The 27,674-nt window shown below is 36.0% G+C and overlaps 2 protein-coding genes across 2 annotated transcripts in view; both read left to right on the top strand.

Moving 5' to 3' along the window:
• The first annotated feature begins 11,846 nt into the window (after positions 1 to 11,846).
• Positions 11,847 to 15,467, top strand: hrh1 (histamine receptor H1). Its single transcript, XM_088917342.1, has one exon. It carries the CDS (start codon positions 11,877 to 11,879, stop codon positions 13,593 to 13,595), a length of 1,719 nt encoding a protein of 572 aa, XP_088773468.1. The 5' UTR covers positions 11,847 to 11,876; the 3' UTR covers positions 13,596 to 15,467.
• A 3,430-nt stretch (positions 15,468 to 18,897) lies between these two features.
• The window catches only part of atg7 (ATG7 autophagy related 7 homolog (S. cerevisiae)), a 65,647-nt gene continuing 56,870 nt past the window's right edge, over positions 18,898 to 27,674 (top strand). Inside the window, exons 1-5 of the mRNA XM_088915630.1 lie at positions 18,898 to 18,973; positions 23,223 to 23,428; positions 24,320 to 24,522; positions 25,734 to 25,788; positions 26,943 to 27,060. Coding sequence (XP_088771756.1) covers positions 24,345 to 24,522; positions 25,734 to 25,788; positions 26,943 to 27,060 — 351 coding nt within the window. The 5' untranslated portion in view covers positions 18,898 to 18,973; positions 23,223 to 23,428; positions 24,320 to 24,344. The remainder of the gene's footprint in view (positions 18,974 to 23,222; positions 23,429 to 24,319; positions 24,523 to 25,733; positions 25,789 to 26,942; positions 27,061 to 27,674) is intronic.

Raw genomic sequence — 27,674 nt, forward strand, 5'->3', positions numbered from 1 at the left:
CTTATCATATGACATATCTGAATAGCTGATAATATCCAGGCACTTCTTATATCCTGTTTGTAAAGCTAAGACATACTATTAAACATCAGAGATACTCTGCATGCAATATTTTCTCATAAAATACATAGCTCCTTGGCTGTGTATAAGCATACATTTTAGGAAGAATCTTTGATGTCCTGTCTTTGAATTAATTCTGCTTTATCTAGTGAGATGGGATTGTGTGCTTGCTTTGTAGGCTGATTTCATTATTTGTCTTGCTGAACAGCACTTCATAACCCTTAGCTATACTGAGATGAACCCCGAGGGAAATAAAGACTTAAGAAAAGATGGATTTTTGTTCTGGATTTCCGTTGAGTTTTAGTGGCTTGTAATAATGTGTTACATATTGTAGCCAGGTTATAGGCTAGCTTCTTAAGACAGCTGCTTAAACTAGTTGTGTATCTTGTGTAATACTATTGAGCACTGGAACCTAACTCTTCACAAACATTATTGACTTGTTCCTACTATATGTCCTCTGTGGACTAGCTCAAGACCCACATCTATTAGAAATAAAAAAAAGACATTTAAATGTTAGTAAAGGAAATGTAAGAAACCTGTTATTAGCCCTTCAAATGAAATGTGAGAGCTAGAAAAATACCACACATTGAGCACTTCTAAGAGAACAAAAGATTAATCATCCAGGCTTTTCCTGTTTTTCTCTCCATACAGTACATATATTGTGATCGATTGTGCAGTCGACAAGGATGGTTCAATATTAGGTCAATCCAAATGAAACCAAATGAAATACTTTTCTGTTGTCTTCAACATACTAAATTACTGATGATAAAATTAAGGTGGACAGACCATAAATAAACGGAATTTTAACAGTGAAATCTTTTATTCTTCTGTTCATTTTTAGGAAGAAATAATTGGTCCATGTAAAGAGTACAGCTATTTGCAGCCTAATCACAACTGGTTTCCCAATTAAATCTGTCATTAAACTGCTGTGAACACTATTAGATATTATTTCTGTATAAAACCACCATCTGACCTAACAGGAACAGAACAATTGCCTGAAGCCGTTGTCTTGCATTCAGAAGTGTTACCAATTCAGAAGCAGAAACAGGAAACAAAACAGCTGGAGACTGACATGGTGAGTAGTCTGGACTGTCTAGAAACTTCATGTCTGTTTCAGCTCTGCTGAGCACCTCTGATACCAGGCAGCAGGAGAGTAACCTTCTATTAAAAGGTGATTAGCCTATGATTTCTGACATTTCCTACAATACAGCCATACCCTACATTTATTTATTGACCCTCTTGTTCTTTAATATACTGTGGAGAGAACAGTTTTCTAAACTGAGTTTGCATGACTATGTTTTGCAAGTGAAAAGTCATGGACTATTCATCTTACTGCAAACATAGGGGAAATATAATTATTATTGATCTATTACAGAGAGACTAGGCATGTGAGGAATAGATTAGGCTAGTAATTTGCTGTTAAATTGATGGGTTATACTGTGCATAATCCTTTAGAAACAATAATCATTAAAGTTAGAATTTTTACAGCACTTTAAAGCTGTAATGTTTTCAGTCACCTGCAGGATTAACCGTTACGATTAGTGGAGCATTACTTATCTGAAACAGATGTTTGCTTTCCTGGTAGTAACCACCCCTATTTGAAAACACGTCTTTTTTTTTCACTACAACATGATTTTATTTTGTTTTAAAGAAAATAATTCCGTTTGTTTTCACCAATGAAGCTTAATACGTACTGGCTGTAAGAATCATTTTCTGATTTGTATCTGGGGTGAATATTAAATGATCACAACATGCTTCCGTTTACAAAAGTAGTTTCCACAATTCCCCAAGAATGGTGTTCTCTACTGTAGAGCGGGAACAAGTGTTAGCCTACAGTATGTGGCTACAAGCCATCCGCAGAATTGCGTTTGTAGTTTGCTTTTACCAGTCAAATGAAAGCGCAGCCTTGCCAATTCAGAGGTAGGAACTTGTTGCAGTCTTTGGCGTAGTGCAATTTCAGTTTGAAGCCTACGGTATGCGTGAAGATGGAGAAACTGGAAAAGAATCGGATTGTTTTCTCACTTCTGCGGGAGAAGGCGACCATCCCGCGAACAGTAAGGAGAAGGAGCTACTGTACAGTACATGTGGAAGTGGGTGTGAACACATCTCTGAACAGTGAGCAGAGCTGGCGGATTCCAAGCGTCCAGGGCTTCTTAAACATTAACCAGCTGCCATACTCTTCACGCTCCTCGGGTTCAAGTATCGGAATAAAAAGGCGCTGTGGGTAGCTTCACCTCTTTGCGGGTAAGATGTTTGTCATGTTTTACAGGGTTTTCCCCCCCGATATGTCTCCGTAACTGCCGTGTTTGTCGTGGAAAGTTCATATTAATTCTAGCTGTTTTAATGGGTTATGGGGCTTCCGTAAATCCGAAACTTGCTTTATTGTACGCTGCCTGGACATTGCAAAGCAATAAAAAACAATGAAAATACCACCGTAGTCTGAACCAATGAGATTGAATGAATGAAAACTCAAAAAACTTTTTAAAACCCACTACAAACATCTAAAATATATATTAAGACCATGTACAGTGTATAGACCTACTGTACGTATTCGGAACTGTTAGCTAATTAAGATATATGTAAACTGTATTTTAATAATATAAAGAAAGCTATATTTAGCGATGTACTAAAAGATTTCACAATACCTAATAAATACAAAAAAAATAACGGGAAAATATTGTGAATATAGCAAGAAATGACCCTTTAACTGTGAGATGTTGCTTTTCAATATTTCATTCCAAATAAAGAGGTTATTCTGAATACATTTGTACAACAGAGCTGTAATTGCTATATGTTCCACAGGTGGCAAAATCGTTGAATACCAATAGCATGTGCATGCTCCATTTCTTTGCTACAGTGTGTCGTAACTTGTAAACTTTGTTTGAACATCATGTTCGCTATGTATACTGTATATTTATGTCACTCTAAAATGTTCATCATGTACTTTTGTTCTTTTATTTGAAAATCTGCACGGTTTGTAACATTGATTTTGCAGCTGTGGTGTATGTATTTGTTATTGAGTGAAAATCATTGAACAGAGTAAACGTTTCCATAGAAATAATCAAATGGAGTATAGAAAAGAAAATCAAGGGATTTAAAGTTGTGAGATACATACTGTAGGTTAAATGAGTGGTTTTATTCACTTTTCAAGGTCAAGCAAAATGCTGTACAGTTCTACATTATCTTTACTTAGTAGTTTTAATATAATTTTAAATTACTTTGCATACTGTATTTCACATACAATAAAATAAGTATTTTTCTGCCCTTGTTTTATATTTGAAGGATTATTGTGTTTGGGGGAAACAAAGGGGTATCTGTTATAAATAGCACTTTGAATCTGACATATCACATTTAGACTTGTGTCTATAGAATAGCCATTACACTAAAAACAGTAAATATCTGTTTGAACTACTGTATATGGGTGGTTCCTTATAGAAAACATTCATACACGGTTAAAAGTCTGACTGTAGTCAGACTGTCTTAAAGTATTTCAGACAGTTTTTTTCTCAACACTGTAGACTTCAGATCAGTAACACTGAGTGTTTCTGCTTCATTGGTAGCTGACTCAGAAGTGAGATTATTTTGCTAGTTTCTACTGATTCTAATGAACATCAGTTAAACACATCTAATGCAATGAAGCTGTATTGCATGTGAGAAGTCAGTTTAGGATTAACATAATCTGTCAGAGCTGTGGTGGAGATTCATGATGTCAAAGTGTTACTGCCAAACTTTCATTTTTCTTTTTAAACCTAAACAAAATATGTTGATATGTTGATCCAGTTGAGATTGTCTTCAAAATACATGCAACATATGCTCCGTGTAATTCTGCTGTAATGTTTTTTTTCACAAGTGTGCTTTTTAATTTTCCAAAGACTTATTAAGTCATCACTTTTTGATATTAATCCTTAAAAAACTCACAACTCAATACCTTTTGTCATATGAACTCATTAGAGAAATGCAAATTAATTAAAAATCTAAGATGTGTTAGATTGCAGAAAAGTAGATTTGTTGAACTAAACTGTATCACTCATATGATCTATTTGTTGTTTTAAGTATATTGAAATATATAGAAAACAAGTGTGATATCAATAGTTTTTTTTTACTGTGTATGTAAAATGCAATACAGTTCTGAGCTAAAAGTTAGGTTGGGCCAGGCTTAAAGAGTCCATTGAGTCTTTTTGAGGAAAATGTATGTAATCCTAACATAACATGCAAAAGAAGATATTCAGTGGATTTGGTTAACATGGTTAAAGGAGACCATGTGACTTTGCCTTACAAGGACTTATCATATGTTTCAGCTTAATGCAAAATCTGTGCTATACTTAAAAGTCCAACATTTTAAGGGAAAATTCAGTTAGAATTGTTTCAGGTGTAAATGACAGCTATGCACAGCATCAAATTATCTACTATCTCTGTATACTGATATTTGTGTTGAGGATGTAGACGAATTGTACAGGAATGTATTGATAACATTGTTTGTGTGTACATCATACAGTATAAATAAATAGACATGCTCTGACATTCAAAACAGGGGACATTATAGGCAGCTGATAGAAGTCAGTAGGAAATAAAGCATTTGTCATATCACTAGCTATGGTACTCTAGGAGTTGGAATCAGGTGAATCAGTTTTGGAAAAAGTTATGCTGTATTTGTTTTTAATCTTTCTTTGTAAGAGATAAATTCCAATACATTTTATAAATGCCTTTTAAGTTGTGTTATGCTTAGGCTATATTTTATTTTTTTGGGAGTCTTTTGTTTCTCTTGGCACTACAATTCGGAAGACACACAAGCTTGTGGTCACCCAAATTTAGCAGACGTAGCGAGTCCTGGGTGTTCTGTAGAGTACCCCCGCAGTTGTGCAGAGATGTAGACAAATGTGATAAATGGTGCCATGAGAAATATCAGGCTTTATCTCCACATAGATAATGCAGCAAAATGCAGATCACCCCTCACACTACACTAGAATGTAAGGGGAAAATGAGACCTTTCAACAAAACGCACTTGCTTGGTTCCTATTCGCTTATTGGACTGAGAATCCCATCCCGTCACTTGTTGAAGATTTCTGCAAATCATCCTCCACAGTATAACCTGGCAGCTATTTCCTTTTCAGTAAAGAAACCTCCAATACTTGCACTTAATAGAATACATGTTCTACCCTCATCATAGGCACTTCCATGCCCTACTGATCCTTGAGAGATGGTCATTGCATTGTTTTTAAGGTGATTAAAGTTCAATACATTCCTAGCAATAACCATGCACATACTGTAGGAATATTTTCTACCCGTGCTTATGTGTGCCTGTGGAAATTTTCGTGGAACTATTGGCAAGACAATGTAACATCTTGCAGTGCATCAGGGTGCATATTTTGCTTTGGGCCACTGGGCAGAAACGGTTACCTGCGCGTTACCTGACACTTCCGCTTATAAGGACTCTTCAGGACTGTGTGTGCCTGTGCGTGCCCATCCATTGTGCTATTGTTACGATGCGTTTTTCAGGACCCTGTGCAGACAGCACAATCTGGAAGGGAGCGAACACACACAGGGTTGACGGAGGAGACGAGGAACTGGGCTGGTAGACGAACAGGGAGGGCGTAACGAGTGTGCACTGGTGTTCGGGGGGGGGGGGGCGTGGTCCAGGCAAACAAATCCAAGGGAGTCCAGGGGGAAAACCGGGGCGAAGTCCAAAAGTCCAAAACCCAGGAAATCCAGGATGAGACGAAAACAAAACACAGTAAAAAGCCGGAACGTGATACGGTGCAAGGACGGGGAATAAAAACAGGTAACGGGACCGGGCGCTCCAAGTCCTGGACTCGGCTGGTTCAGGACGCCGACAGGAGGCCTATGCCATCAAGCCGCAGACTTAGGGCGACTTGGTGGTCGGCGGGCCTCCAGGCTTCCGTTTTCCAGTGCAGAGTCTGCTCACTGCAGAGTGAACGTCTGGCTTTTGTAGGGAAGGGCTGGAACAGGGAGCAGGTGCACAAAATCAACTAAAATGTGAAAGAGCCGGAGTGCCTTTAATGGGGAGGGATTACAATCGTGACAGCTACATATCACACTATACATGCCATACAAAAATGAAAAAAACGATATACAATAACATAGCCTCGACCTTTAACGTTACATGGCATCAATCACATAAACAATGTGTGACATATCACATTCCAAATCAGATTCTGTTCTACTAATGACTTCAGTCCTTAATACAAGGATTTTTACATGGAATTTCAGGAGGAATTTCTAATTTAGAAGAGCGTGCCATTACATAGTATTAACCTAATTTACGTATGTCATTGCTACAGATACATGTGTATTTTGCCAGGGTTGCACTAAAAATACTCAGTGGTTAAAATTATTACAAAGGTAGTTTAATGGTGTGACGTTGGTTTTTGTTACTGTCAGGTGTCCCTTAGCAAAGTTCAATGTTTGCATTAATGTTGAACATCTTGTGTTAAGCTTGAAGACATGTTATATTCTCTGTTTTGTAACAATTGGTATATCACTCTGGTGTATCTGCCTAATTCGAGCATTAATATTGATGCCTGCGTTTCTACAACAGCTCTAAAAGCCTTATTCCAAAAGAGCCAATGAAGAGGGAGATACTTCAGACGTAAGCCTTTTATGTGTTTTCCACAGTAATCTGAGCAAATTACATCTACCCCATCGGCATTGCTGCATAATTTCAATAGCACTTCATATTTACTCAGTTGTCTTTAAAGTACTGAAGAGAACTGTTTTCTGAAGATTTTTTACGTCAAAGTGACCCAATTGCTCTCCAGCTTTTTCTAAATGTTATAATGAATTTTTTACAGTTGTCATGGTAGCTTCTCACATTAAAGGACATAGAAACAAATTATCTAGTTATGGTGTAGGTGCTACAATAGCAAGATATTCCTTTTAATTAATTGAATTTAATTAGTTGAAAATAAAAGACACAATTTCACCACATGCAGTTACAGGCTGGGAAATATGTTTGATGTGGAGTTTACTTTATTAATGATTTCTAGTTTCCAGTACTACATATGAATGCTGAGCGTACTGGGTAGTTAATTAAAATTTTAAGATATCCGAACTTGTTTGTTGATGTACTCGGACACTCGTAAATTACAAGTCAACTGTATGTACTAAAAGTCGTGTATATTTATGTACTAAAAGTCGTGTATTTATTTCGGATACTTCCTTTGCATTCACTGCTTTCTTAAAAGCCATCTGAGACTTCATGTACAGTAGTCAGGATTTAGCCATCTTGTGCCATTTTGCATGATTAATATGAACATATTGTTAACTGAACATGTGCATATGGGCAGGAGTCTGAACATATTGCCCAGGACACTTTTGGACGGGATGTGGTTTTATGTTTTCCCTTCAATCAAAAGAAAGCATGAAAATGGTTATTTATTTGCAAAGATGAATACTAATTGCAATACATGATGTATGATGACAGCTCTTTTAACTTTACCTGCAACTGATCTGCATAAAGGAACCCTGTTATTTAGTGTTTTTTTTGGAAGAACTTGTGCATCTGGTTATACAGTATATGAATCTCCCTAATTTCTTAAGTGCAACTGAAAAGGTGCATTTAGCTTCGAGTGGCCTTAAGTAAAACCTCACATTTCCCTGTAAAACATCAATTTCAGTAATGAAGTCAGTCAGATCTGTGCGGGGGAGTCAGTATTAATCTCAGTTAAATTTAGTTAGGTCATGAGCAAAGTAAGCAGTAAGTACATTTGCAGATGCCTTTTTGTTTTCTACAATTCATGTTCTTTTGCCTTGACTTCTTCCTTCAATGTTCGCTTACTGCTGCACTAGCAGAAAAGCTGTTTTGCTCTAGCTTAGTTACACTAGTGGTGTCCTCTCTCTTTCCCTTGCCATGTCTGATTTCATCTTTTATTTTTTCTGTCAACTTCAGTATTCTCTCGTTATTTCTTTTGATCTTGGTGCATCCTCAGTGCCCTGTAAATTGTTTTCCTCTAATGTTTTTTTAATAATTTATTTGGCAAGCCCCTTTGGCCTCCGCCTTTTAGATCCTCTTACTGGTGAAATTATTTTGCTTTGCACAGCTGCCATTGTGTCCTTGAAATCTAGCCATCCAATTTGTAGTGTTTTCTCATCCATTACCTTACCTGTATCTGTGGGGATTGACCAGAAATTCATTACTCTGTAGTTGTTTTCCCAGACATTGTGTCACAGCTTTAGATGTTACGTTTGGAAATATGAAATAAAGTTCTGTTGATAGCATGCTGTGATCTATGGTCCCCAGTAGTTGTCTACCTACCACTCTCAACACTGCCCGGATTGATAAGGACATCCTCTCTTGGCATCCTGAATATATCAGGTTAAGTCTTGGGATTCAGTCTCATTTGCAGAATCCCATAGTGGCTTTTCCTAAGCTGTGCCAAAGATGTTGAAATCATAATGGTTTTACTCATCTTATTTGCATTTCTAATTTCTTTATAGACTAAGGTAATGTCTGTAGTTATACATTTTATAGGTCAAAATCTACTAAACAGCTGTAGAAGCTATTGAAACTTGAAATTTGGCTCTAAATCTGCATGAAATAGAGCTTTCAGTATTCATTCCTACACTTATTCTGCTAACAGGATACTGTATAAGAATATGTATCTTCATTGTTTGTGGCTGGTGGTTCCAAAATTTAATGGTTCTTGTTTTTACCATTAGACAAAGCATAATGTTTACAAGTCACTAATTTGTTTACAAGTGGTTAATTTTTCATGTGGTGTTCGTGATATTTTCTAAACACCCTGGGTTATTTCTTACTTTCTTTCAACTCACTTTTCCCCTTACTGTAGCTTTTAAAGAGTTGAGCACCATGAAAATCATGCATGGTACCATTTCAAAATGCCATGCGTCTGTGCAGAGCAAGGTTCCTTAGCAACAGAGACATGTCATTTCATGGCTGCTGTTCACACGCACCCTCATGTGTTCTCTGCTGTCCAGGGCTAATTCACTCACTCATATCGACATGAAAAGACACCTAAATAAGCTTCATTGTGTTTGATTAAAAGGTGCAAATAATGGGTGTGTGTCTGTAGATGTACAGACATACTCTACAGTACAGGATATAAATGTTCGAGTGGGGAGCTACGTCAGCATGCGATGGCTACAAAGGAAAAAGTAAAAATTAATTCCACACTGAAAAATAGACGCAGCACAATTTTGTGGATGTTGAATCTCCTTCAGGGGTGATGAAATGTTGTGTTTCTTTTTTCCGTTGTTCAGTGTGGAATTAACCTTTACTTGTTCCTTTGCAGCATATATAATATCACACTTCTTTGTCACTCTGAAGTCTCTTCCTAGCAGTGTTCATTCAATTAATATAATTAATGAGTTTCTGAGAGTGGAGACTTGGCAGACAAAAAGGAAAACAATGTCTGAGTCAGGAGGCACTGATAACAAAATACTGCACTTAAAAACCTTATACTGGAGTAAATAAATCATCTCCATCTGTATTTTATATTGTAATTTATCAGCCAATACCAAAAGGTACATGTGTAAATGTCTGTTGTGGAAAAACTGTTGAAAGGTTAATGATAAATCACATTTATTTTCATGGCTGAGTTGTAAAAATTAAATACATTAATGGTTAATTTTTTGTTTTTTTCTCATTTGGTCACGTTCCAAGTTTTGAATTTGTATTTGTTCTTCCGATTTAAACTATGGCTACAGATGACGTTTTCATAGTTTTAATGTGTCATTAAAGGCTTCTGATTGTATTTACAATTCTCTGAAATTATTCATAAGTGAAACATTTCACTAATGAATATTTATTTTGATTTTACAGAAGTGTAATTAACAGAACAGATGGGTTTGGGGATAGAATGCTTTTTCTTTCTTTTGCTAATAGTTGTTAAGAATGTAACTGTGTTCTGAGTTGGTGCTTCATGCCCGAATTGTTTGGAGAAAGAAACCCTCCTTTCCTATTTTGTGTTAGTGCTATACTACTGTACAGTATGTTGACTATCGTTTGTTTAGGTTACAATAAATACATAACATGAAATTAGAAATCAGTCTTTTATTCTGCAGGGCTCAAAACAAGACTCACAAAATCAAATCACCTTTTGTTTTTGTCATTATTGTGAATTTTTATTTTTCTGTCTGCTAAGGAAATACCTGCCTTGGTGATTTTGTTTTAAATTAATTTAAGTTTAACTTCCAGATCTGTAGGTTTTTAGATCACAGTCAGTGCATTTAGTAGTTAATTAATGATATCATGGAGCTAGTGCTTCCAATATCAGTCTTTTAATATACAGTTTGTAAAATGAGCAGATTAATAAGACGACATGAACCAGAGAACACAAGTGCATGAAGAGCATGAGAACAGGAGGCACATTTTCACACAAAGGGTTGTGGAAATCAGATACAAGCTGCCCAGCCACATTGTCAAAGTTAACACCCTGGTTTCTTTCAAAAAGTAGCTGTACGAGTTCCTCAGATCATTCTCTAGCAACTAAACGAGCAAGATGCACAAATCATATGACAGATACATAAGAAAATAACAGAAATGTGTGCCCTGTTTTCTTAAACAATTATGGGTTGAATTACTTTTGTGCTTTTAGTTATTTTCAAATGGTTGAAGAGTCTCTCTGTCAGCTAGAATTCTTTTTTCAGCACCTTTTTTCTGTGGCATAAGACTTAAACCTCATTAGTGGAGGAAGCAATAGTTCCGACTATAGCAACAGCTACTGTTTTGGGATTCTAAAATATCAAGGGTGGAACTTTAATTGCTTAGCAAGTATGATATCAAATAAATATGGCATTTTCTCTGTCTTATTGCGAACATAAGGAATAGAATTTATCCTAAGGTAGTTACAGTTCTCATTATAACACTTACACTATGAACCTCAATCACGAATCATCCACATGATATGAAATCAGTCCAGACAGATCTGACAAACATTAAGGATGTGATAGAATGTGGCTGAAACGAGATACTCCTCATCTTGTTTGTCCTTTGTGTGGAGTTACAGCAGCTTTATTGCAGCCCCTCTTCTTCCATGATTTGACCACATAAAATAAACTGATCATTTTTCAAAGCTCTTTACTTGCATAAACAGTAGGCATCTATGAAGTGGTTGTTTTTTTTCCTTTTTTGAAGCTTTGTGTCTTTGAACTCAGACAGCTTCTCATTTTTCTGTTGAATCTTTTTTTAAAATCTTTTCTTTGAAATGTATTTTTATCCAGCTTCTTTTTACTGAAGAAAAATAAATATGGAAATAAATGAAGACCCTCCTGCCTCTTTAACGCAGCACTAGATATTGACATAAAAGAAGTTTAATTGCATTATGTCCTGTTTAATGCTTTTGACTAGGACAAGCATTAAGCTCTGCCCCTTAGGGAAAGTAACAATTGAATACGTATAATTAATAATAGTCTTTGGTATTTTTTGTTTCCCAAAACACTCTTTGGACTGTCGTAGTTTTCAATTTTTTATGCCCATTGAATTATTTTTGTATAGTTTTCTGAAATAATTACAAATCATTTGTTTATCGTTAAGAGTACGTTTAACATTAAAATTGAATGATCTGTAGTTAGATATAAAACGATATACGTATCTTAATGGATTTTAGATTTTAGATTTTTTAAGACATTTGATGCTTTGTCAGTAGAAAACAAGGCATTTTATTAGAAAATATGCAAGGCCTATACAAATAGCATTAGACCCATGCATTTCATACTGATATTGAAACATTAATTCTATATGTTGATATCAAACAGTATTTCCAGTTTTTCAAATGCTGTCATTTTTTTCTGTTTTCATTTTGTAGGTGTTACCAGAGAAAGATCCAGGACAAAAACATAATATGGTCTATGGTCTTCTACATTTTTTACACCATGTGGACAGACCCAGGACTTCAGTAATGGAGACTACATCTGTTCTTTCCCTCATAGACAATTCCTTCAATGGCACTTGGAAAAAACAGTCAGATGCTGAAGAAATAAGACTGAACAACTCAAGTGTCACTTTCCACAACCAAATAAATGATGCCTTGCTTGGACTGGTTCTCGGAACTGTGTCGTTGTTGACTGTGATAATGAACATCTTAGTCCTTTACGCTGTCAAGAAGGAGAGAACGCTGCACACAGTTGGGAACCTCTATATTGTTAGCTTGTCTGTAGCAGATCTTATCGTGGGTGCTACTGTGATGCCCCTCAGCATTGTGTATTTGCTGGAGAAGGAGTGGAGACTAGGCAACATGGTTTGCCAGTTTTGGTTAGTCATGGATTATGTAGCCAGTACAGCTTCCATCTTCAGCCTCTTTATTTTGTGTGTAGATCGGTATCGCTCTGTGAGGCAGCCACTTAGATATCTCAAATATCGGACCCGGGCCAGGGCCAGTGTGATGATATCAGGGGCCTGGCTTTTGTCAATGACATGGGTCATACCCATATTGGGATGGCGGACCTTTTCCGACGTCGATCCAAGGCCCGAAACGGAAAACAAATGCGACACGGATTTTCGATTTGTTACCTGGTTCAAAGTCCTTACTGCAGTTTTGAACTTCTACGTTCCCTCCGTGCTGATGCTGTGGTTTTACGCACAGATATATATGGCAGTGAGAAAGCATTATCGGCAAAGGGAGATCATCAAGGAGTCGAAGCCCTCTTCTTACAACAGGAACTGTTTTGCTAACAATTGTAAAATATCTGGGAAGAGGCATAAGACTGATGTAGTCAGACTGGAAGAGAGTGCTCCTCAGGAATCTTCCCACTTTGAGGGTTTGATTGATCAGTACAGCCTCGGACAGCAATACTACCCAAAAGACATAAATGAGGGTATAGAGACCTGGGTTGAGAAAAACACAACTAACTGCTGCTACCAGGCTGCTTTATTCACTATTCCCAAACATCAAAAGCAGTTGCAAGAAGACATGTTCCTGACAGATAAAGAAAAGCACCCGCTTGCTTCTCTTGGTACACAGGAGGACACAAACGAACAGCATCTGGCCATGGGTCCTGAAACACCTTTGAAGATGGCCTGCTTGCCTCTGGGCATTCTGCAATCAGAGAATGAAGATGTCAACACAATGTTTGTGTCAGTCAGTGACTGCAATTTAATTGTGCCCAACTCTGTCGCTGGCGTCTGCGAGATAACAGACATTTCTGATGTTCAGAGGTTCGCCACAGTCCTGTGTAAAGATGAGTTCTCACATCCTGAGCCTTCATCGTGGTCTCACAGCAATAGCCCCAAGGTAGATACTGCCAGTGTGAATAACCTGAAGCAGTCTTGGCAAAAGTTCTGCTCCCAGTCCAAACAGTATGTTCAGAGCCTTCGCATCAGTAAAGAACGGAAAGCTGCAAAACAGTTGGGCTTTATCATCGCAGGTTTTATGGTGTGTTGGATCCCTTACTTTGTAACCTTTATGGTAATGGCCTTTTGTAAAACATGTGTTCATCATGACCTGCATATGTTCACCATCTGGCTAGGATATATCAACTCCACATTAAATCCTTTCATTTATCCCCTCTGCAATGAAAATTTCAAAAAAATCTTTAAAAATATACTCCATATTCATTCCTAATAGTTTAAAGGATTTTTTCCACGTACCACTGGGTGTGCATTATTGTGTTTGGTATTACGATAGTTCATACCAAATCATCCCAAACCTCCCTACAAGTCCGTTCAATTTCTCTTGAAATTACCCTCTGTAATTGACTCAGATCATTTCCAAAAAGTCTTAAATGAGAAAGGAATCAGGACTGTTTCAGCATTCTAAATGTAAAAGGAAACTATTTCAGGACTAATAGCAATACATTTTTTTTTCAATTTTACTATTCTGAAATGAGGAACCTATTTTACGCAATTCAGATGTTTTTGTGTAAAAATAATCATGCTAATTAAAGTCTTTCTCCAAAAGAAAGTTCCTTCAACAATGTGTGTGAGACCTACGGTGGTTGATCTTGTTGTTGCTGTGCAGTACAATGACATCTTCCCCATGTGTTCACAAAAGATTAAAAGAGCATAAAGACTTTCATTGCCTTAGATTAGTACTATCACCTTAGTCATCATCCTAAAATAACCTCTGGAAAACATTTTTACTTATTAGCATTTCAATGAGCTTCTATTCCAGTCTGAAAGAGGCCTTCTTGCTATTCAGGTTAGTGTTTATATGAAAAGTATTCATCCATGTTTTGAAAGCAAATCTTAGATCACAGACCTTTTATGTCCAAAACAGGTACCACAGTTTCTGCTATTGATGTTGACAGCATGAAACATAGTGGCCTTTTACATTTCCACACAGAAAGAATTGTATAGTATTGATCCTAGTGTTATGTGCGTCATTTTGAAATAATTTATTTTGTAATTAAATGTTAAAGATGATAGTCATTTAATCACTAATCAATAAATCCTTGTATTCATTATCGTTAAGAAATATTTTATTTTTAGAAATATGAATGAACAAGCTGCCCTGCCATTTAAAAATTAAAACATACTGTACCAATTAAAGGCTATTTGATTGGAAACTTACTGGAATCCTAATTTCTCTCAAACCAAAGAACTATATAAAGAAGGACTAGTGATTCATTTGTTTGTTTCAGTATTCTCATTATGTAAATATTTTTTTTTCCTTCTCCTTGTAGGCAACACTGGACATTGGATATATACTGTATGAAGCAAATCTTTTGTATTTTCCAATAACTATCTTATATTCATTACAGAACAGACAAATGTTTTAAAAAGTGGTTTACGTGTTTCATATTAACTTAATGTTTGGTTGAAAATGGAACTGTGAATTTGAAACAACATGCAACCTTTGTGTTTTATTCAAAAATCTTATGTAGAATCTACTAGTGTTTGTATCTAAAAACAACGTCTTAAATTTATGACTCATGCTATTTATTGTTCACTTTATAAAAATATTTGTTAAAGTTTGCTGGATCAAATTAATGCCTTTATTTATGTGTTGAGTAAATTGTGTATTACACTGTGCTGGCTGTATTTACAAAGTAATCTATTATTTAACTAAACAACATTGTTTTTCTTTGTCGTAGCATTTTGATACATTTTCCACATCCATTGACGGTGCACTTTATTCAGAAATGTAAAATGTTTCAGTAACGTGTTATTTTAATTCATGCCTGTTTTGTTAAAGAAGTGACAGATTTAAATTTGTTTTAAATAATTGACAAAATTAATCCTTCAGAACAGAACTTAATAATTCACAGGCCAAAAGCAGGAAAAGTCAAACAAATTTGTAAATACTGCACATTTACTACAATGGACTGGCGACCGATCTGAGGTATACCCCATCTTGAATCCGTTATTTGCAGGTTCCAGCTCCATTGCAAACCTAAATTGGATGAAGTAATAAGAAAATGATGGATACCACAGTAATATATCATGTAACAATATCAGTAATGGTTACGAGTACTGTAATAAACTATTTCAACATCAATTTTGTATTTGTTTTTCAACGCATATGAAAGGTTATCTTAGAGAAATACTATATTTCTATCAAGGAATGTAGAGCACTATTACAAGAAAATATAAGATTTTGGCTTTACTGTTACAGTGAAAAGGAAATGGCAAAACACCTTATACAGAGATGTAACAGAAATATTGATAAAGAAAGGGCTTATCTTTCCCTACAGCTTACAATATTTACAGTATTTGGGATCTGCAAGATTTTTTTAATAACATATTTAGATATAGTATCAAGATTAGTGTGGTTCTTTTTCAATAGGACTAACTACCAAGCAAATCAGTTTTAAGTATTTGTAATGTCCAAATACATCAAAACCTCCAAGGTTCAAAGACATAAAAACAGTAAACAATACTGTAAGCTTCAGTCACACTACCCATGTTTAAGATGATTCAGCAGTCATTTGTAATGCCCAATAGAGTCAAATCAACAAGACTAACTGAACTACTTCAAAGGTAAGAGCTTCTGTCTGGACATAAAAGAGCAAAGTCTTAATAATCTCTCTTTGAAGAGACAATAGGCTCATTCAGTTCAAGAACGCCTATGGAACCAGTACCAAATTGACTCAGTACCAAATGCTCCTTTCTCAATGGAAGATGTTCGTGTTTTTTCAGAATTTGTAGCTTACTCTAACAACCTTCGGGTCCACTGACCATGGCTCCTGAAGATTGACTGCAATATGAAAGTGTGCAATTCTGAGAAAAACTTAAGGACACGACACAATATTGAGAACTAAGTCACAGCTAAATAACATTCCAAACACATTGGATAAACAAAAGCTTAAATTAAACATTGACAAAAAATGAAAATGGACAAAATAAGTAGTAGACTCTTATAGCTTTCTTTTTTTTGTTGTGATCATCCACTTCACATCTCGTATCTCTTAAGAGCTGGGTTTCTCAAGAGTCCAGAGGTTATACATTCAGAGGGGGAAATATTTTGTGGTCTCATAAAAGTATGTTTTCAAGAATGGCTGTGGAATGTACAGTGACACATACTGTATATCAATAGCATGTAGTACCAGTAAGATGTACAGTATGCTCAGTAGTACGGTATATCATGAATACAATTGGTGATATCATGGTGTACAAAATTTGACAAGGTACAGTATATGGTAGGTACAATTGTCTTCTTTAAATTCTAGTTGTAACAAATGTATATTTTGTAACAATTGTAAACATGCTTTCTAAAGCGAGAATGCAGGCTTGTTTCAGAGGCTTCAAAGCTATTTCTCATCTGTTCCTAATTAAACATTTATTTTCAGACATGGTGCATGAAAACTAAAAATTATTTTGCAACTTAATTAAATACTGATTATTTTTAAACAAAAAAAAATGTGCAGTGTGAATTCAGTTTGCTAACAAGGTGTCAGCTTGTGAATCAGTCCTGTGGCACTTCTGCACTTAACCGAGCTCGTGGTCCACAGTGAAAAGTAGTATGCAAACTGATGTCCTGAAATGCTTATGGACATGCAACACAGTACTTTATGTACAGAGCTTCTATCCAAGTTTTAGCAGCTTTTAATGCTCATGATCATGGCATTATTCTCATCCAGAATGAGGAGATGGACAGTTCCTTTCTTCAGAAGTTTTTTTTGTGCCCAACATTAACTCTATCAACAGGTTAGTTAACTCTATTCATATGGGAATAGTCATGTAGTTTAACTACATTGTACAGTAAGTTATTAAATCTATGATAAATGTGATCATGCAGTATGCTAAAATATGTTTGTTCTGCATGTATTTAAAAAGACAAATTGTGTGGTTTTGTGTGATTCTGTAGATTTAACTTTAAATGCTATATATATTTATTTTTTCAACAAGCAAAAAACAAGACAATGTCACAACTAAACTACTGTATTCAGTGGTGGCAGAGGTGAGGGGGGGATTCCATCAGGAGATTATATTTTCATTCTCATAGTTTCGTTGTGGTGCCCATCACAGACAGTTTTTATTTGACTGCTTGTACATACCAACAGTAATAAATAGGTTTAATATGTTTAATGACTATATCTGAGAAATTACTCAGGTAACTGACAAAATCCCTAACATGGTTTCATGAATATTTGAAAGACATTAGAAATGTTGCTTAACAATAGGTAACTCTCATATCCATAGTACAACAACAACACTGTACCCACTAATTATTATTGAATTATTGCCAGTAGAATGCAGTATAAACTGTTTAAGATTGATGCAGTAATAAACAGATCTCAATGGGCTTTTGAACGTTTTCTGAACTAGAAGATCTTGGTCACTGGTAGATAGCAGACGAACCTTTTCTACTACAATTTCCACTAGGGCATATGTTAAATTGATTAACGTAATACCAATAAATTGGTTTTTAACAGGCTTAGACTTGTCACAGAGAAAAGAATAGATCAAGGCCGATTCGTTTTCGATGGCGCTGCTGAGCAATTACTGTAGTTCCTAGCATGGACACTTAGGACTGCTGCATCTGATGAACAGGCACCAAAAATGTAGTTTGAGTCTCCAGTTCAACTCGTTCTCAGTATAGCCAGACTAGAAAAACCACATCACTACATGCACTGGTCATGGGAATTTTGAAATCTGTTCAGGATATTTTTGGGGGAAAACCAATCACAAAATATCGTTTGTTCGTCGATTGCTGCAGTATGAAACAGGTTTAAATCTTTCATGCGGCACCACGCTTTATTTATCGATATCATGTTGGGATCCATTTTGTATTAAACCAAGAAAAACGATTCTAGTTTCATGTGAGGCAACTCACCTTATAGTTCGCTGCGTTGCTTCGTGGGGAGGTAACGTTACTATTTTAGCTACAACAGGGAGATTTCCTTCTTATCAGAATGAAAAGGAATGGTGCATATCAGTTTTTCTCGGTTTTTTCGTGCTTGGCTGTCTGCGCCTTTTTGTTTCTGTTTTGGTTCTTTGTTTTTTATACAATAGTTAATGCACCGTAACCTGTATTTAAATGTAATGCCTTAATGCAGTAAGTGGTTTCCACGGTCGACTTCTGTGGATGAAAATATTGATTATTTTGCATGCAACACTAATCTATGTTAGTGGCGAAACAAACAGATAGCTATAATGGCCAGGCTACGTGTGCCTTGTCTACCTTGTTAGCTTCAATTTAGTTCCTTAATTTTTTGGATTTAAAGATTTACGTAAGTTATTGCTAACCTTTTGGCTTTCATTTTGTAATGCAATTAAAAAATGTAGACGATATCTACTGGATTGTTATTATTTAGGTCTTGGAAAGGCTTTTTGTGGTAAATATGGGATGTTTGTTAATAATTTCACATTCCTAGTTCTGCAGACGCCTGTACTATAATAAATCAGAAAGGATTATACATTTGGACGCTGTAATTTGTTGGAAATTCGTATCACTCCCACAACACTGGCGTAACTAATACATGACGTGCATTCTTTGCGTACGTCTGACGTCATTCTAAAAGCGCCCGGTCACAAATGTCGAAGGCGGAAGTAGCTTTGGTAAGTATGCAGGCTGGAGCATTTTGTTGTTTTTTGGTCTGGGTACATAACAAAATTATACTTAGTACAGTTTTTTCATCCAGCTTCCCTGTAGTCGGAATGATATGCCTTCTCTTCAGAACACTTGGCTATCTAATAAACATGATTAATAAAATATATGTGATGATTTCTTTTCGAGTCCAAATAGAAGTTACTCCTTTTCATAGTGAAAAGCACATAGTGTTGGACTGCTTTCTGTAAAATCTGCAAAATATTCTACGTTTTCTTTGAGTTAAATTTTCTGTTTATGATATGAATCTAAATGATAAGGTGAGCTATATAACTGTCACGTTACAGCTACGTAGCTCAAAGCTGTTGCATATTCATTTTTCATTAAAACGTAGGTCGTTACCTGACTAAATAATAACCTTATTCTTGCCCGCCTCATTTGGTAAGTGTGTAGTATGTTAAGGATGGATTCTGAAGAAAAATAATAACCAAGAAAACAATGCCAGCATGCGTCTTTATCAGAAAGTAAAACAGTCAAGGTAACGTGGAAATTCAAACTCTTCATTGTGTTATAGAGCAACAATATGTTACTGTTTCATAAACCTGCGGCTCAAAGTGGAACGTATACTGTAGCTTCAAGTTAAAACTGAAATTTACGTGACTACTAAAATTAATCTGTAATTAAGATTGATTAATGTAAAATAGCCAACAAGTTACTAGATGATGGTAACTTGTGGGCTATTTATTTCCAGTGCTGTTGATTCCACCTACAGGAATAGCATAATTAAATGTTTTAAAGAAATGTGTGGGATTTTAGTTTGAATCTATTTCTTGAATATGTAACAGAACAGTATGCCTCTGATATGAATACAGATCTTCTAAAGCACCTGTAGCACTGATTTAAGATCTGATGACCACTTACTAATTAAATGCTTTTAGTGCAGTCTGCATATTCAGTTCATTCTTTCAAAACTCCTGCTTGCCCTGTTGTTATTCACTTTGCTTTTTGAGCTTAGTTTTTGAGCACACTGTTTTATCTGGGTGTGTAACAATAAAAAGTCCATGTGAATTAACCAAGTTTAATGGAGTGTTTAAGTGGATCCAATACTAACATTTGCAAATCTATTGATATAGTTGCCGCTTCTTCAGGTATGAACGTTATTAGTATTTGATTAACCTTGGAAAGCCTGTATTGATAAATATGATCAATAAGTAACTCCGTAGGGAAATAAAATTGTTAGAAAAGAAAGGTTTCAGTATTTTTGTCTGTATCTGTAGGCTATGTTATAAATGTGTATACTTAAATTATAGATTTTTTTTAGATGTACTTACTGGAGAAACATAATCTTGTGGCTGTTTAAATTGCACTGAACTTCAAAAGAAATTTTGAAGCATATGTACAAATATGTACAACCTGCAAAAAAGCTATCAGTTTTTTTGTGGCAGGTACACTGACATTTTATTGAATGACATAGGTAAAACATTTGTGCTGATTAACATCTGTCATCATAGATGGTGTATACTGTCCTAGTTCATCCAGAAAATGTTCATGGCGGCTTAACTCTGGCAAGAAGGGCATTCATGTCTTAAGTATCACATGAATGCCATTATTATATGAGCAGCATGAGGATGCGAGTTGTCCTGCTGTAATCAGGTCGAGCAGCAAGTGAGGTCCCAGGACTTGACCAATGTAGACATCTGCAGTCGGGCTGTTATTAATCACTACAGGTGGAATTCTGTATCACCTAGACACTACTGTCCTTACCAATCACATTTAGAGACATCGCCATCGGTTTTAGTGTCCTGGCTTGTGGTCTCCTTGATTATGGCCTGTCATTGACAGGCTGTGTTTGACTGTAACGTCTTTCAAGGTTAGAAAATGTACCTGTGCCCAGTCAGCTCTTTCACTCATGAGGTGATTCATTGCTTATGTAACAGTCACTCAAGAGTATCACGATTAGTAATACATAAACAATTCATCAGAATGACATCAAAAACATTTTAATCAAAATCCATACCTCATTTTGCTGTAAACATATGTGAATAGATAGCGACAAGTTTATTTTGATGGTCAGTTTATATTTTGTATTGGTCAAAGTCTTGCTTGTGTATTCACTTTTTACCTACCAATAATGTTAACATCTTAATATCTAATAAAGTGTTATGCATCTTTATTAATGGAGTTTAAACTACATTGTATTAAGATATAAATATTATTTTTGCTTATACCATTGGTATTAGTAACTATTTTGCTAAAATAAATAAAAGACTCATACAAACATAGCACCTAGAAATTCAGCGAAGAGTCCAAAGATTATATGTTATGGGTTTTAAATATTTTCTCTTCCTCTGCAGATGGTTTAGCTGCTGGTAGAACAATGGTCCTTAAATTATTTTGGAGTCTTGATTTATTCTTTTATTAATGATTGGTATTAGGCAGAGAATTTCACTGAATAGATACAATCAAGCTTTCAAGATCTGGAATATTTTCAACTGGAAATCATGTAAAGCACCTCTGAAGTACAAGCCATTGGCATGCATGTAGGCTCACTTTGCTAATTTAAAAGAAAGGGTCTATTTTTGTCTGATTTTACCAGGCAGAAGTGGTATTTGGACAGTGATCACTGGCTTAACCATTAGCATTACATGCATATTTTAAGGACAAGGTCAGTATAATTTGTGAAGTATTTAAAGTTCCAGATGTGTATTGCTCAGTGATTGCATTGAGCCTTGGGTTCTTTTAATCCGTATCAAATATGCTGAAAAGCTCTTCTTTAATGCATCATGTTAAATGTCAGATAGAAGATGAAGTAGGAAGGAAAAGCAAGTCTTGCTGTCTAGTGCAATTTATCAGTTTCTCAGTCATTATGAACCGTAAATGCATTTTTTACTTGGGTGCTTAATCATAATTTGTCATCCTGTATATCATTAAAATGGCATTAAACTGTTCCTAATTTCTATTTATGTTCATAATAGAGAAAAGTAAAGACTGAATAGTTTACTACAGAGTTTTCACATGGACAGATTCAGGATTATCAAGTATTGTGAATGCTTGTTTGCCTTCAAAATGTCAAATTGTTTGTACTACAAGAAAGGATTGTTGAGCTACAAGATCTTTAATTTTGTGGTTGGGGTATTTTGTTAGAATATCCAGAATTTAGCATTTTGTTTAATTTAAAATGTGTATAAGAATGCCAGATGGGATCATGTAAATGCTTAAGAGACTTGGTGGCGCCAGTATTTAATTACACAAATTGTGTTGTCTGTCTTATGGAAGCCTGTTGAATGAAAGTACGTTCATCCACAGCAGAGCTTATTAGGGGATTAAAATCTGTTTCACACTTTGAATCTCTGAGTTTAAATAAAGAAGAAGAATTATTGTACGAGCTGTGTGTCTTTTGGTGGGAGGGGGGTGTTCCAGTGCTACTTTACTTTACTGAGCCCTGTTCTTCGTGTTCAAAAGAGAAAAGAGGGCTGTTGATGTCTGTGTAAAAAAAAAAAGTTTGGAGATGTATGGCTTCCAAAATTATATATATTTTTAATCTGGACACAATGGAAAACTAAGAATTTAATTGTTTGATTTATATCAGTTTTTGCATGAGTCAATTAAAAATCAACAGTTGCATATCCTAATTTTAGAAGCACTAAAATGTCTGCCTTCGTTTGTGTTTAATACATTTTTTTCAAATATCAACTTTTTACTCCTTTTGACAGTAAAGAAAAAACTTTTCAACGTGAAATTAGTTCTTTAATCTTAATCTACAAATTGATACTTTTATCATTTCTAAAACTGTTTCTTGCCATTTTTTTTGCAAAATAAATTATTGTGTTCAACGAAAACTTTGAACATATGCAGTAAACAACAAGCAAATTCGATGTGGACTGTGATAGGTTTGCATTTTCTTATTTGCATCCGGTTAAAAAACTTAAATCAAAGTTACTGAATCAATTGATATTCTGCACGAATCTAACAAGGTGATGAAATAAGCTGTCTTAATCAACCCATGAATTTGAATTCATCCTGATTGAAGTAATTCATTAATTCTGTTTATGTTACTAAAAAAGGATACTCCTTTGAGTTAAAAAAAGGTCATTTACAATAAAATGCAATAAAGACTGATGAGTCATTCCCCTTTGATTTATATTCAAAATTTGCTATTGAAGACTGAGTGTCCCTTGTTTCATTAATGCTTATTTCCAAACTCAGCAGAGGTGGAGGTAATGTAATTAAGGACTTTTTTTTCTTTCTCCTCCTTTTAAGAACATAAGAAAGCCTGCAGAAAGCCTGAGGAGGCAATTCATCTCATCTTGTTCATTTGGTATTTTAGTATCTAAGACAAAATTTTATTCAGCTGTATTTTGAAGGAGCCTGAAGTTTGGACATCAACATCAGCAGCAGACTGGGAGGCCTGTTTAAACACTCAAAACTCTTATGTATAAAGAAGAGCTTCCTATTCTCCACCTTAAGTAAGTTTCCTTTTAGTTTCCAAATCATTGATAGGGATCAGGAAGAGCAATTGGCCTAAAATGGATCTAAGCATTACATAACTGTTTACTTTGGCCCAGGTAGAGATTATTCTTAAATTGACTTGCTGTTACATGTTCAGTGAACCAGTTCTCCATTCACATGCATATATTGCTTTAAATTGCTAGTGAACAGGTGACGTTAGAGCACCTATTGGTATTAACTGTCCTTGCAGTTTAAAGAATTTTAATATGTTAAGCAAGATATTCCTTTTCTAAATCCATAATGGGATTTTAAGAGACAGACAATATTTCCTAAGTATTCTTCTGCTTTAGCTGTGACATTTCCAGACTGGTTTATAGTTTAATGGTTCAGTGTTGCCTCTCTTTTATGAACTGATGTTAAAATTGCCATTCCTTCAATCTGTTGGTACAGAGCCCATCTTAAGTGGGAACGTAAATATCCTAGTTAAGGGTCTATGACTAACATTCCTCATTTTTTTTAAGTAAGACTGTGAGAATGTCATCAGTCCATTGCAATTTATTGCTGGCTGTAATCTCTCCTAGCCCCTGTAGTTAGTGTGTGATTTGGAGGATTTTCTTCCTAAGAAAAGGTCTTTGCAAAAAACGTTCTTTGTGGGTTGGAGATGTTTATTCCTTAATATCACGAAAAGGAAAATTAGTTTGTTCTTGCCAAGCATAAACATAGATCAGATGGAGGTAGGACTTGTGGCTAAACTAAAAAAAAAAACGTTTTGTGAATGCGCTGTTCAGTTGCAACCAGAACGCAGTTTGCGCTTGATCTGTTTTAAAATGTTTTGGGATGGTATTTTGTGTTGAGGGTACAGCGTACAAACACGTGAGCTGTGCGCTGTGTTGTACATTCTGTTCCAGAAGCAAACCGAAGTTGTAGAGCGGAATGGCGGCCCTGCCCACAGAGAGAGGCGGAACAGCTCAGGTTGAGCCGCCCAAGCTGCAGTTTGCTCCTTTCAGCAGCGCCCTGGAAGCTGGCTTCTGGCACGAGCTCACGCAGAAGAAACTCAATGACTACCGGCTGGATGAAAGTCCAAAAAGCATCAAAGGGTACTATTATAATGGTGAGTGGAGTCAGGAAAGGGGTAATGTATGAGGAAGCGCATTGCAAACTGTTCAAATGCTGCAAGGATTTAGTTTAGAAGGTCAGATGTGTTCCCTGTGAGTTCACTTCAAATGATTGAAAAGCCCTCAAAACGTAAAAGATGGGCTACAGCTTCCTGATGCCAGCAGGTCAGCATTTCAAGTGCTTGGACGTAGAGTTTGGCATTTATGAGATAAACCTGCAAGGGGGATTGACTTGTTTGCCACCAAACTGAATCCAGTTTACTTTACATTGCCAGCACCCTGCAACTCACAACTGGCAGCCCACTGAAGCTCAGCAGGCATGAGCCTGGCCAGTACCTGGAGGGGAGACCTCCTGGGAAAAACTAAGGTTGCTGCTGGAAGAGGTGTTAGTGAGGCCAGCAGGGGGCGCTCACCCAGTCTGTGTGGGCCCTAATACCCCAGTATAGTGATGGGGACACTATACTGTAAAACGGTCTGTCTTTCGGATGAGATTTAAAACCGAGGTCCTGACCTCCCTGGGCATTAAAAATCCCAATAAAAAATCCCAGGGTGTTTCTTGAAAAGAGTGGGGGTGTTACCCCGACATCCTGGCCAAATTTCCTTTACCTTTGCCAATCATGGCCTCCTAATATCTATGAATTGGCTTCATCACTCTGTTCTCCTCCCCACTGAGAGCTGATGTGTGGTGAGTGTACTGGTGCACTATGGCTACTGTCGTATCATCCAGGTGGGGCTGCATATTGGTGGTGGAGGGGAGTCCCCATTACCTGTAAGACACTTTGAGTAGAGCATCCAGAAAAGCGCTATATAAGTGTAAGCAATTATTATTATTAATTTACTGTACACATTACAGAATTGGAGAGCGTTCAGAAGTCCATATTCATGTAGCTTCAGCTCAGAATTTCCCAATTAAAATAAACATTTAGTTATAGTCATTCAAAGACATAGATATAAACTGCCCACCTTTGAACCCTTCTGCTTTGAGCTTTGGTTATATCTTTATTAGAGGCACCACATCTCTGCTATACAATACATATGAATTATGTACTTATTGTTATGATATAAACTTGACACATGTCCAGTCAGCATCCAGTTTGTCTCATTCACAGGTCAATAAAAAGAGGGTATTGGATGCAAGTTAACACAGCTCTGTTGTGCAAAACTGTGATTTATGTAATCTGTTGTCTTGTTCATGTTCACCTTCAAGGTGATCCTGTTGGGCTCCCTACTCGATTAACCTTGGAATTCAGTGCCTTTGATGTGTGAGTATCTAAATTTAGAATGTGGTTTGTACTTCAGATAAAGGTTGTACTCTGCTTCATTACTAATAACATGAACGTGGCAAAAGCAAGATGTTTCAGACTGTTGAGGGTCATTTTTTGCTGTCTAGTCGAGAGTACTTAAATTAAAAAAATAGGAGAGAGAATAGAAGCTCAGGAACACTGTGTTCTGAATAACAAACCCAAGTTTTATTGAAATAGATTAGTTTTTCTGAAGCTCTTATTTTTTTGCTCTTTCAACATATTGCATTATATAACTGTCTGCAGTGCAGGGTGGCTGCCATTGCCATGATTAACCTGATACTTTTACTTTGCTTTTCCCTGTAGAACTTATTCATATTTTCCTTTTAAAGCTCATGCAGTTGTAGTTTTTAGATTAGATTCCATGATATGATCTTTAAAAATGGCATGGTTTCAGCTGATAAATAAGAGACCTGTTATTTTGTTGATGAAAAACAGAAATTATGATGTAATTTTGAATTACATAAAGCTTTCGTGTCAGGGCAAACGGGTGCATTCTGGCAACATCTTGACCTTTCTTTTCATTTATGAGAAAGGCCAGTGATGTTCGGCGGAGGCACATTTCATGTAACTGGCTATGTGTGTGTTCTTGTATGCATGCATGCCAATAATTGTATTGCAGAAAGGGCGGCTGAAATCATTGGGAAAATGAAAAGAAAAGGAAATTCTTTGTTGACAAACTGCAAGCCATGTGTTTACTGATTGATTTTACTCTTACATACAGCAGGACAGTGAACCTTTTACCCGTGAAGCAAAATATAGTGTGAGAATTGATTCCACATTCTGGTAAAAAAAAAAAGTTAATCTGTCATTCCATTCCTTTTCAAAGTTTGCCTCCTGAATTGTTCTATGCTTCGGAATAAAATGTTGCAAAAATGTTGTATCATTGGCATGCACACACCAAATAAGCCATGAACGCTCGTGTTCTTAATGAACTAGCGTGTAGCTACAGTACATGATTGCCATCTAACTTAAATATAGTTGACAACCAAGCCTTGAAATTTGAAGACAGTTAGTGAATGTGATGACAGTGTGACCAATTAAACACCTATAAAGATTTGTCACCAGTAGTGAAGTTAATTTACTTCAGTAAAACTGCTACTCTATGTATTTAGAGATGGCCCCACTCCAACCCGCTGTTGCCCTGCAGTTGGTACTCTCTACAACACAAACACTCTGGAATCCTTTAAGTCTTGTGATAAGAAAACACTACTGGAAAAAGAAGCCAAGCAGGTAAGTTAAATATATGTAAAGTCAGACTGGCTACAAAAAAAAGGGGGCTTTATGTTATTACAGAGACTTCGTAGTGAACTGTAGTATTTTAATTCTGTATTTTGATGTCATATTTCTAAGATTGGAAAAGTTTGTTTTGTAAGGCTTTAGATGTTTTATTGATGGGCATGTCTTACGCAAACTCCAAATGGTCATAAACTGTGACCTTTGAGTATTTTTAAATCAAACAAGGAAAAGCCATGGTCTTTCCCGAGCGAAAATCTGGAAAATGGGTGAATAAGAGTAGTCACAGTGTGTTTCATTTGTCCCAATTTTAACTTGGTCCATTAAAAGAGTGCATTAAAGTCAATTAAGGATTTTCAGTCCTTAAAACTTGATTGAATAATTTTCATATACTTAAAAATGAACAATCTTGATTAATCTTGACATTTGTAACGTTCTTAAAATGATGGAAAGTATAAACTGATTTTAATATGGAAACGTGCCATCTATTAAGCACACACAAATTTTATTTGCAGAATTTCTGTTATGTGATGAACAATAATTGTGTGTGTAGAATAATTATTGTATTACATATTTCTACTTAACGTGGTCACTAACTAAAGATATTCAGC

Source organism: Atractosteus spatula, chromosome 5 (genome assembly GCF_055471065.1).
Source record: "Atractosteus spatula isolate fAtrSpa1 chromosome 5, fAtrSpa1.hap1, whole genome shotgun sequence".
Lineage (NCBI taxonomy): Eukaryota > Metazoa > Chordata > Actinopteri > Semionotiformes > Lepisosteidae > Atractosteus > Atractosteus spatula.